General features: G+C 32.2%; 1 protein-coding gene across 5 annotated transcripts in view; it reads left to right on the forward strand.

The window, feature by feature from the left end:
* The window catches only part of LOC123718969 (5'-AMP-activated protein kinase subunit gamma-2-like), a 45,527-nt gene that overhangs the window by 17,884 nt on the left and 14,384 nt on the right, over positions 1-13,259 (forward strand). For 2 of the 5 annotated variants that reach the window (XM_045675993.1, XM_045675994.1), the window contains exons 8-9: positions 368-398; positions 12,328-12,467. In XM_045675993.1, the coding sequence (XP_045531949.1) occupies positions 368-398; positions 12,328-12,467 (171 nt within the window). Of the gene's footprint in view, positions 1-367; positions 399-5,236; positions 5,406-5,846; positions 6,243-6,521; positions 7,539-12,327; positions 12,468-13,259 lie in introns of those variants that run through there. The other 3 variants (XM_045675996.1, XM_045675997.1, XM_045675995.1) reach the window with 3 other exon arrangements.

Raw genomic sequence — 13,259 nt, forward strand, 5'->3', positions numbered from 1 at the left:
ATTACCGTCTAAAATTCGCAATATTAGCGCGTTTAACAAAGATATATATCAGAGTGAACCTAGTAGACTTAAATTGGGACGGCTATTGGCGACGTGTATAATTGAATATACATATTAAGTTTCTCTTGTAAATAAAATACATTTTAGTAATGAAAAATAAAGTTCTTTAAACAGTACACGAACATTATACAGCTTTTTTATTCCATTTAATATTAGTTGACACTAATTTATATTTTTGTATTCTATTTTTATCCCTTAATGGAGTTTAGACTAGAAAGTTTAATTTAATTTGTAGCATTAATTTGTTGCACGTCCTTTCACTGCACATTTTTATTTTTTTTATTTATTTTCTTTTCTTTTTTTACAGAGAGCGGGAAATCAGTCTCATCACCACGCAGGTGAGTTTTTTTGTTACTTTTTTGTGATAAACAGGTAAAAACTTCAAGGTAAATCGAATGATGGTTTTTTTACCTGTAGTGTCTTCGTTGCAATGTCTGTAAATGCACTAGCAATACAATTTACTTCAAAATCATAGATCCTTAGAGTGTCGTAAATATATTCTTTTTTATAGTATAAATATGGATATAGCAGTAATCTTAAAATGATGTATGATTTAAGTCTTTATATTTCAACACCATAATCCCATTATTAAAGAAAAAAATTCCCAAAACATATTCAATTATTATGCGTTTTATGTTCCGCTGTTCCATTATTCATCAAGCTTAATCCTTTGTTCTATTAGAACTGTCATAAAATTGTATTTTGAAGCTTCTTATAAAACACCCCGGCTGGTGCACCAATGGAGTTTCTTTCTATGTGCGCGTTTCACAGTCGTTAACGGTGAAGGAAAACATCGTGAGGAAACCGGCTTGCCTTAGACCCAAAAAGTCGACGGTGTGCGTTAGGCACAGGACCTACTTGCCGATAAGATCAACAAAATGATCATGAAACAGATACAGAAGTCTGAGGCCCAGACCTAAAATGGTTGTAGCGCCACTGATTTTTTTTTTTATATATACAAATTAATGTTTAGCCATAGTGTATACAAAGGTTACTGATGATTTTCAAAGTATATTGCCACAGAAAAACTGTACATACAACTTTTAATATTTTACTTGTGTATTTTCTGGAGACACCTATAGATGTCTGATAACAATTATATTTTCATACATTGTTTGTCCAGAAATTTTCTGCCAACAACTTGAAATATGAATGTCCTTTCATATATGTTGGTGAATTTTTTCCTTATTTCAATGTCCGATATGTATTTATATCACTAGGTTGTACTTCTGAATTTTTGTACTTTAGAATCTGACTTTGAAAATGGTTGTAGCGCCACTGATTTATTTATTTTTTTATATACAAATTTATGTTTAGCCGTAGTGTATACAAAGGTTAATGATGATTTTCGCTATTTTAATTATTTTGTGGCAATTTTTTTCAACAGTTGCGTTGCTTATATAGTTGTGACTTCTATTTCGACCGTAATATCTATTTTTAAATTCAATTATATATATATGAAAGAACAATTTCTGTTAATATTACCCACTGTTTTTGTTATGTAAGTATTTAAGTTTAATATAAATTTTGCATGAATGTACCACTTTATTTTAAATAAACGTTTAATAATTATCATTAAAAAATATTTATTTTTTCTTTTGTATAGCGGATTTACACTTAATATACTAGTTCAATGTTCATAAAATACAAATAACATTATAATTTTAGAGAAGACTAATTGCGTGGTAGATTTTTTTTATATAAGTTACTGAATTTTAAAAAATTTGATGAATACCGCGTAACTTGCCGCGATTACTTCTTTTCGAACAATTCCGTTATATAACCTCATGTTTAGATTTTAATCCGAAGGTGGTTTGTATTGACCTTAATCATCTTCAAAGGTCTCAAAAGCAGTTCCTGCATCTAATAACTAGACTGGATTGAAGTTATAATTACTTCGGAAGTAATATATAGTGTTTACATTTGAAATAGCACGTCAAATGTAGTTTTGATGAAACATTCTAAATGTGTGTTTTAACGTTCGTTGATGTGTTTTAGAATATAATTCCTTAATTAATAAAAACCTTGTTCTAGGTTAGGTGTATCATAATTTATATATTTAACCAGTTGCCCCTCGCCTTTTCATGTTTTTATTTTAATCTTTACTTAGCCTACTTTTATTTATATAAATTTTGTGTTCGAGCTTTAGCTGCACTATTCCCAGTTTTCTCGTCCATAGAATAAAGACAAACTATCGCCAAATCGATACCAATGTGCGTTGTTTAGAATTGTAGCACTTCCCACCCTCTCGTATGTTCGATATATTAAGTTCACTTCCTACATTCATTACGCTTATGTTTACAGTTACAGTTTTAGTCTTAAATATCTCCTAATATTCCTGATCTCCAAACGGAAATTATTTTTATACAAATTAAAGAAGATGTTTATATCTTAAGAAAACAGCTGTTGAGCAATGTACGATTTAATAAATTGTTTTGCTATTTGTTTTTCAAAGCGTATTCTTCATATATTGAATAAACAAAAGATAATTGAAAGATAACACGTGAACGTATAAAAGTCCGTAAGTGAAACGAACTAGCTTTTATTCTTGGATTAAGACATTTAAACATTAACGAAAATTCGTATATATAATCGTTAGGATACAATAACAACCCGTTGCAAGAATAGTTTATGCTAATTAAACATGCGATACTAACCCTGAGATTGTGGGTTCGGGGTGGGGCGACTATTTTTTTTTCCATGTGTCCATCTCTAACTAAGCACCGGGAGGATACAGGCATATGTTACACAATCCTGATCACATACTTGACCTAAATATTGATCAAGGAACATGTCCCCATGCTCCCTTGGGCTTAGCACTACTTAGTGTAATAGATATATCAGATTGCACCAAAGTCTTTCCTTAGATCAATCAAATCATAGTCATCATTTTGAAAAAGTAAATAAGTGTAATTGCGCTCTTTCAACTAAAGTAGTCCCGTTGCTTTTTGCCATATTGTGTTTACGCTGTGATGGAAAGGGACGGACTTTAGTTAAAACGGCGCAATTGGACTGATTTAGTTTTTATGAGAAACAGTTGCTAACTTATTCTGGAGTTAGCTAATTAAATATATATATATATATATATATATATATATATGTAATGCAATGATATTTGTATTATTACCTTTAATACTATAGAGGGTCACTAAGTGTCTACACTTTGTTATATAAATACAGTGTAAACTCTATATAACGACACTGAATTTTATGCATTTTATGGCGTTATAGAGAGATGTTGTTAAATGTACAGAAGGGAAAGGTATAGATAATCTATTACTCCTACTTATTAGTCATGGTCAAGAACAGTCTACACGTGTAATCAATCCCAATTTGTAAACAAAAGAAGGAATTTCTTAGAAAGTTCGTATGCATGATGCCGACAATCGAGTTTTTTGCGGGCTTAGCATAATAAAGCGATAAAAGAACGTACACAGCGCTGCTTTGACAAATTTTAGCAACTTAAAAAGTACTCTTGTCGTCGTTATTGTGAGTGGGTGTAATACTATGTAGAGTGTATAATTGTGTCGAAGTCAAGCTAAACCAACCAAAGCTAATTGATTTGACGCTTTAGGGACTTCGTCGTTAAATCGAGGGGCGTTACGTGGAATTAACACTGAATATCGTAACTTACATTGTACACAGCACCGTTTTCCACTTGAAAAATAGTTAGGTAGGTTTTATAATCTTCTTCTTTTGGTGGTGCCAATCCATCATTGGGAGGTAGGTTGTCAGTATGAAGCGTATCTTGTCCTGTGCCAGATGCAGCAACTCTTCCGCAGACGTAATTCCAGTCCACTCCCTAACGTTACGAAGCCAAGCTTATTTAGTTTGGATTTTTGTTTTCGACTGTTACTAATATGTTTTTGTCGCAGAAAGAGATAATCTGATGTTAGGAATATTTTATCATTTTCGGTTGTTAAAATTTAATTACATACGTGAAGCTTCGTTAATGAAGCCTTGAGCAGTTCGCCAGTATCAATATGCAATTAATTGGGAATACGAAACCAATTCGTTTACGCGTTTTTAGATGCACAGATATTATGAGTGAAATGTGAATTAGTGCAATGATTTTGTTTTTAGTCATTAGTACTCGGACTTTGGAAACATTGGTATTGTTTGGAAAATTCATTAATTATTACGCAAGTTTTAATAAGTAATGCAGTTAGGTATTTGTTCTTTTCTGTCAAATTTGTGTCTTGCGTTGCAATACTGATATTGGTTTTATTAGACTTTCGGTGAGCTAAGCAATCATTTTAAAATTGTGATTAAGTGTAAGCACAATTCTATAAATTAATTTACATTTAAAAATAAAGGATGTAGGGTTTTATTCATAAACAGAAATAGTTTCCAAATAGTTAAATCGTGTTTTGTTGCGGTTATTAATTTTTAAACTGAAACGTTAGTGATAACGATAAACATTAGTTACTGAAGACTTATAGTTAACATGACAAGATATTACATAATGTACAATTATTTTACATATTTCATTTTTATAAAGACAATACATATAATAACTAGCAAACCCCTAGATACACGTCTTAAAAACTTTTTATTGTAACGAAACCATTGTCGAAACTAGTAACGTTCATCAAAATCAGTCCAGCAGTTTAGTAGCATTTTATTTAAGAACACACATATAAAAGACATATGTATATAATATATATTATTAATATTGTTCCATACATTATGTAAATCAAGGACGCAAGGTACACATATTTATAACCCTATAATAAGAAACAATTAATAAGATAACTTTGATAATTTTAAATAAATACTTTAAAATAAGGTCATTCAGAAATGTATCAACCAACAATTATATAGGATATTCATGAATTCACATTTCACTCTATGATTAATAAAAACGGAGTCTGTCTAGAGAAATTATTCGATACGATTTTATATAGATATTTTAATAAGAATTAACAAGATTCTTATTAACTTACACGGTTGGTGTAGCTGTTATAACTAACACTACACACGTATATTACGTAGTTGCAAAAACGAACACAATAAATGTAGTACTATTCTTAAGTTCGTAGCCGTCCTAAACCTTATTGCAAAAATCAACACTTGCAATACGACGCAGTCTGCGACTGGAGACGTACCAATACAGATTCCTATATCACTAAGCACAATAATATAAGCGCTATCGGTCGCGTGCTCATACTCCACGCGACCAATATTATGATTCGCGTATAATATTATAATGAAGTCTGCCTTCTCGTTCCCTCTCTTATTTATATAGCTAACTTAGTGTTCCCACGGTTACCGTGAGTGTATGACGTGTCGCGACAGACTCGAAACAAATTATACGATAAAACTTGGTGACTCAAAGAAATTGTGTAAATTTGTGGGCATGTATTTAACACGGATCTTAAATGAAGACTTTTTAGTTCAATAATCACAAGATAACGTGTTGTTTTGAGTACATGCATCTTGGCGCATGGCTGTTGTTTACAAAAAATATTTGCTCCAAGCATTAATCGCAAGCTGAATATTGTTAAAATATTTATTACCCATTCATTGGTGCCAAATAGTCGTTATAAATTATACACCTGCTATTTACATTTAGATTTAAAATAAATTGTGTATTATAAATTTAAAATTTTACAAGTATATCATGTAGTGTTTTAACGTTAGGGATAAAATTATTATGCATCTATTGAAACATTTTAATAACAAAATTAGTTATTAATATGATTTTTTTCTGATTTTTCATGGATTAATGTACTTCAAGAAGTGCAATATTCCTACCTAACAATAATCTTTAGCAAATATTTACAACGCTGTAGAGATATGCAAAGTCCGCTACTATTAGTGTTTGTATTAGTGAAATAAATTCAATATATAATATACAATAATACACAAGATAAATAAAAGATATCAAGGTATTTGAAATTCGCTAATCAATTTTATGTTTGAAGGTTATTAAGAAGATTCAGATAAAGACATGTAAAGGTGGTACTATGATTCTACACAATGAATGGAGTGCTAAGTAATGAACCTGTTCCTTTATATGGGAAACGATCTCAATTGAGACTATCAAATGAAAAAGGTCGGCACTTGCAAGTAGTTAATCGTATAAATGTCAATTTTAACACATCTTATTTTCAGAAATAAAACCTTGAGTAATAGAAAAAAGTTATAACCTTAAACGAAAATAAATGGATAATCTATTGGTGTGTAAATATGTGATATTTTTAGTTTTTTTCTTTATACTCTATAATACAAACTACAAAAGCATTGGTCGTGAACCAACCCTGATATTTTTTGTATACTTTGTTGGCCTTCGACTGGTTCACTTTAATCGTATCTTTATTAACATACGATTTCTCCGTCACTTCCATAATATACAAGTCACACTTGTTTATGATATGTTTTTTACTAATCGTTGTGCATAATGGTCATAGTTTAAAAATAATAGCTCACTTTATATTTAATCGAATTACCAATTATATATACTATATAAATCATTAGCATTTGCATTGCGATTATTTGGCATTGTCTTTTAACTATTATGCGATTAAGACTTGATGTTAATTGCCAGAAATATAAATTGTAAAGTATTGTCAGGAAAAAACTTGTGAAAATGTAAGTGATATCGATAATAAAAATGCGGGCAATAACGAGCTTTTTTAGTAAGAGTCGATCCCGACAGAATTCCGCGTCACTGGATGATGATGATTCTCTCAGTGATATTTTGAACTACGGTCTGAAACCCAAAGAAGCACCACCAGAGACGAATGGCCCCAGTAAAGCAATTCCTATTGAACGAAGAAGCTCTTGCAATAGAAGTTATCGTGCGGTGTCCTCGAGGTCCTCTGAGCGTAGGTCCTACGAGCGTTCGATAAGTCCTAAAGATCGATGTAACATCTTCCCCTCCTCGCTTGATGGTCATCAAGACAATAGTTGCGTACATTATACTTATCATGGAGAAAGAAGACGCAGATATGAGGAGGATACTAATTGCTCAAAAAGTCTACAGAGTCGCCATGATTATCGATACTTCGTATCGCCTCTTTTCGATGATGTTATGGATGAAGGACAGGAGAATGAGTTCGATAAATGTGAACAGTACGGTGAAATAAGCTTCAGTCTTAATAACCCTCAAATAAATCATAAAGAGGGTGCCGATAACAAAAGTTTCTTGAAAAAAGTTACGGAAACAGTAACTCGGAAAACTAAAACTGAAAGACGTGGGTCTAGCTCCGGTAGCAGTAGTTACAAAAATTCAATTCATGAATTGATACGAACATTTTCCAAAAAAGTAGGTCACTGGCGCCATGATCGGGGTGAAGGTCGACGAGGGTCATGCGCTGTCCCTACGACCACATCTATTGAAGACGTTGAATCCACGAAATACCGTTCTCGGTCGAAATCTTTGGATGCTCACTTCATACACAAGCTTCCTGGTCATTCGATTCTTGACGATTGCGGCGCAACATATGCAATATTTGATGAAATCGTAAGAGAAGGTAATTTTATCACATATACAATAATAACGTGGCTAGAGTCTAAAATAATAAAAATAAGCGTTTCACTGGTGCTTTGGATACGGTTTACGTTCTAAAATTGTTATAAATTATTGTAGTGACGTATATATTATGAGCGTCACTCTTTTATATATGGACTAGTTGGCCTAGCCATTGAATGTAAAATGTAAATGACCTTTGTCTAATTTCCTGCGTCCAAGATGTTTGAAAACCTTTAGTATTATCGCGTATTGATGATACATTTAACCAGCTTATGCGGAATGTATAAAAAAAGTATTTTTTGATTATTAAAATGCCGTCAATTGCATTGTTCCTCACTATCTAAGACTTAAGTGAAAAGTTACTTATTGATATAAGATGATGATTTCTATTTAAAAATATAGTTTGTCGTGATTTTCTTTTTACCTATCTGCATACATCTGTGGCATTGGTAACGTTAAATTAGCGGGTTTTTAGAGATTTTCTTGCTCTGCGGCACGTCTTGTGCTTAAATGAAGGTAGGAAGGTAAGGTAGAAGGTATTTTACATATTAATTTTTATTATATTTTAATATCGTATATGTATTTACTATGGTGCACGAGAACTTAATCACGTAGGCGGTTATCCGTGTTATAGTCGTGTCGACCTTAAAAATCAACAATTATGTCGTTATATTTTTAGACTAATTAAAATTCATTCGCATATATGTCTTTTATACGTTACACGATTTATGTAGCTAATATGATAATTTTAGTAAAATTATAATAAATTTTTTAAATAGAGATTAATCTCGCATTAGCTTTAAAAGACATAGAAACATAGTTATATGGATGTCTAGCCATGACCCACTAAAGCTTTATTCTTTGCAATAATATCATAATCGGCTTTCCTTACTATCGCTGAGAAATTCACTATGTTTATTAAAATGGCTAAGTGTCGTTTTTGTTTACGTGTCATATTCACTTGCTTATTATAACAAGATTATATTGTATTTTAAAGTTAATAGGTATAAGATATATATTTTACTTCGACTAAAGAGTTGACTATGAAGTCAAGAGTAAGTTCTACCATTGTTATTCTAAATTACAGACATTTAACGACCATGACAGCCGATCCATATGAAAGTACATGGAATATTTTACCCCATAGAGACTATTCGCTTTTCGGGAAAAACACCTAGCCTCAAAAAAATATGCTTTTTTACATTTTTTTCTCTGTGAAAACCTTCCTTAAAGTTCAAGAAATAAATAACATAAAACTAATAGCATTGCTCCAGCCAGCCTTTGTTTTTTTTTGAATGGAATCTCGCTGTTGGCCTTAAGGGCCTTTACAGCTCAACTTGGGCTGTTCTGGCGAGCGTAGCTCGGCCAGAATGGCGTTTTATCCTGCGGCTAGCGCAAGGGCGTCGTCTCCTGTGAGACTCGAACCTCGGCTTGGGCCGTCGCGGGGTGGTCAATCGCCTGAAGGGCAGGACGGAAGCTCACTGGAGTGAGCGAAGTGCGAAGTAAAGGTCCTCGCCTTCCCCGGTGAAGGCGGTTTTTTACACTAATCTGTGTATGGCTATTTTTATTATTATCGGCCGCGCGGGCGGCTTTTAATTTATTGTTAGATATGGTAATTGGATCGTCCGGATCAGTTAATGTATGTCGAGGCCTCCTATGAGCCTTTTTCGTCGGGAAGGGGTAGTAATTGATGCTTTTACGCACCAGCGAATTGGGATGGTGTTTAGCCTTGTCGAAGTGGCGTGTGGACGCCAACTTCATCCATTGGGCTATGGTGCCACCTTTGAGTGATTCATTTCTATTTATATAGATTTTATACTTCACGAATTTAAATTAAATTTAAATAACTCATTTAAATTCCTTCATTGATCTTTATTTTTTTCTAACTTTAAGCATAAGTAAGAAAAATTATTGAGTCCTTTATTTTTTGTTGAATAATTTTGCATTGTCTCACACAGATTATACTCGTTTTTAAATAAAATTACATACATAAGATCAAATCACTTGTTCACATCACTAGGTTTCATCATTTCCACAATATGCCAAGAGCGTTGGTGCAAATGAAATATACAATATACACTATATATATTTCTATATTTTTTCTTTACATATATTTTATTTATGTTCGAACTATGGCCGTACGATTTACAAACGTTTTAAAAACTTCTTAAAAACAAAATTTGTATGTCTCTTGTTTTGTAAATAAACTCGATTAAACTTTTTACTCTAGTGTTTATGATTGACTTTATATTGAACAGATTAGAATCCGCGCAGTGTATATTGTCTTAAAACCATTGAATTTAAATTTGGTAACCTTTGTGATTGTTAGTCATTACTTTAAGTTATATTCAAAACATTCAAAGTCACTCACAAGGTCAAGCAATGACCTACATAATAAATGACAAATTGCGATATCGGTATAAGTATTAAAACAAAAAACTAATCAGTAATATATTTAATGTCTTATGACCACGCCGTACCTAATAGAAGAAATATTGTTTGGGTGAAATTTTGAACAAAAAGTGCAACCAAACACGCCTATATTATAATTTAACGGTTATATTTTTAGATAACTAATATTATCGCCCACTCATTACTGGCGAACCGTTTACATATTCTGGTATTTTATGCCTTATTCGTGTCACTTTACTTTCAGTAACTAAAAACAATCGTCTTAAGGTTCTTCAAGAAAAGAGCGTGCCAATTTTCAAAAAGCCGGCTAGGCCCTCTTTTAAAACTTATTTTAAAATACCAACAAATTGTTTTACACATCAGCAGTGTTGTGTAGTGACTTCAGCGTGCGAGTCTCATCCTTGAGGTCTTAGGTTCGATCCCCGACTGGGCACCAATTGACTTTCTTTCTATGTGCGCATATAACATTCGCTCGAAAGGTGAAGGAAAACATCGTAAGGGCTTGCCTAAAACCCAAAAAGTCGACGGCGTGCGTCAGGCACGGAAGGCTGATCACCTACTTGTCTATTAGATTAACAAACATACAGAAATCTGAGGCCCAAACTTATTTTTTATGTAGGTACCATATAGTTGAATTTAAAGAATGATATTGTTCCCTGAATGCCTGGGCTGTGAGATTAATGCGATCTTTAAATTAAATTAACCCGAATAACTCACCGTTCGCACCATGTCAGTGAGTTAGGCGCTAAATGTCAAATGTATGCGAGCTATGCGGTGAGTATGGAGTCCATTCATCAACATTGCATTATACGTAGAAGCGTTATATATATATATATATATATACGTTAAGGAACAATTACGTTTCGAATTCTAATATTTAGGAAATATTGCATAATTTTGATCAATTGTGTAAATTGCACTGATACTTTTCGTCGGAAACACATTTAGCAATTGCGAAATTGGCACAAATTCCCTCTTATTTGATTATTTAAATTATTTTTAATGTTAACTATGTATGTTTTGTCCCGTTTATTGATTTTTAAATGATTAAGTGGAACTCAAATGCAGGCTTAGAGTGCGTCTATAAATACATAGTATAATATGAATATAATTTCTATGTACTATATACATATTATATTCAATTCGTCTCGGTTTTATTAAGGTTTTACTTAACAAATCTCATATATACCTCGGTTCTAAACAATAATGAAGCTTCGAATAACATCAAAGTTAAATATAATGATTAAATATTAATTCAAAATCACCATATTAAATTATTATCCAAGGTATATAACATATTTATTACATTTAAAATCTGTTATAACGGCATCGAAGGGTCTACTCATATTGTCCTGTCATATGGTCGTAAAAACCGATTGTCCTAACAGCTGATGACGTTGTTAATAACTACCTAATACATAGAATTCAGTCGGAACCTTTAATTTTGGCAAATATAACCGGTATGTTGTTCTGAACGATGTCGTCGTAAACAGTTTTGACTGTATATCTATTACTAGACTTAGTGCTAAACTAGACTCTGAATTAAAACTTTAAAAGTTATCCGGTTGAGGTCACCTGTTCAGCATCTCGAAATCGGATTAGGTACTGGGCGATCGGACAGACTTAGAATGGTTTAAATGTCTGTGAAGTTAAAAGGCTAATCATAATATCCGCCTCTATTTTTATTTGGTTCACAGTGCTTTTCATTTCCAGTAAAAGTAATTCGGATTAGCCGAAACATTATGACAAATTAATGGTGATGTAGAAGTTTTTCAACGGGACATATTTAAAGTAAACGTGAGCTATATGCTCTTACTACGAGTTTATTGCCAGTACTTCTCTTCCGTTCTACGCCCTTGATTTGAGAACTGGCAGTAAATGTAAAATTAGAAGCATATAATGTATATTTCTTTTTTTGACGTTCATAAGTGTACATTGTGTTACCTATATGATTAAATTATTTTTGACTTTGACTTTATTGAGACGATTTCCTAAGATAGTTCATTGAATATCCAGTTTTCATTCATTTCAAATGGATCTGTTGAATTTATTAGACAGCTACAACTACGGTATTATAACAGTCAAAGGAATTTTATTTTAACACATTACATATGCATAATAGGAACCCTATTGTTAAAAAATTAACTATTAATATAGCGCAGGTATAATGAAGATGTGATTTAAAATAAAACGAGACGATGAAAAGTTAAATAGGTTATATATAATATTTTCTATATATGAAGACATTCTTTAAGTCTCGTAGTGATTCCTACCTCTAATTTGAAAATATAGCTCAGATGTAAGAATGTTCAAGAGCCTAAAAAATCTTACGAGATTAATTTCCATATTATGTTATTGATTTTAATATTTCTTTTCAGGTCATTTACGAAGGACCACCTCGCAAGAAGCAGAAAAGCGTCGGTCGTCACTAGGCAACGTACCTCCGGCGAGACATCGAGCTTCTGATGCTTCATTGGATCCACATCACGCTGCCATATTATTCCGTAATGCCAGAGGGGTAAGTCGGTTAATAGCTTCACAAGAATTTTTAATTTTAAACTTCCAAGAGCTTACAATGAGCGTGAAAACTTATGTACAATATAAAGATATTAAATATGAATTCACTCCATAATATTTTAAAGAAATAAAAGATTCGATCAGATCAGATGCAATCTTAGTGAATACTGAAGGAGCTTAATTGAATTTTCTACGTTAAAAGGTTTGTAGGATTCTTTTGATTTCAGTTTACTTATGTGTGCAACTGACGTTTATGAGGGTGTGCACAGAGTGAGCAATTTAAAGGGATTCTTTCAATTTTGAAACAGATTATAAATTCTACATCTAAGTATAAAGTAAATATAACGTTTTTGGTTTCAATTTTATCATTATAAAACTTCATTAAGTATTAAAATGTTATAGGACTGATATTATAACATATATTGTGTTTCTAATCTTCTTGATAATCAAAATTGGTTGCTATTTGTTTAAAAAATTTCTTATAAATATTTTTGATCTTCTTTTCGGTAATCCCATCGTTTGGTTTCCCATCGTAAATTCCATTCCATTCCATTTGATTTCAAGGTTTACCTTATGTAGCATTTTGAAATTATATATATTTTATCCTAGTATTTTGATAATTGGACAAATATACCGCTGAATTCAAACTTAATTGTTCACCGTTTCTGCGGGATTCCATCCTCTCCCTTTAGAATCGTCGTTTCATATTCACAGTACTAGGAACTCCCTATCTTCATATATTGTTGCTCACAAATATAACATGCATCTACTCAAGAAAACAGGAAACGTGCAA

The sequence above is a fragment of the Pieris brassicae genome, chromosome Z, assembly GCF_905147105.1.
Source record: "Pieris brassicae chromosome Z, ilPieBrab1.1, whole genome shotgun sequence".
Classification (NCBI taxonomy): Eukaryota; Metazoa; Arthropoda; class Insecta; order Lepidoptera; family Pieridae; genus Pieris; species Pieris brassicae.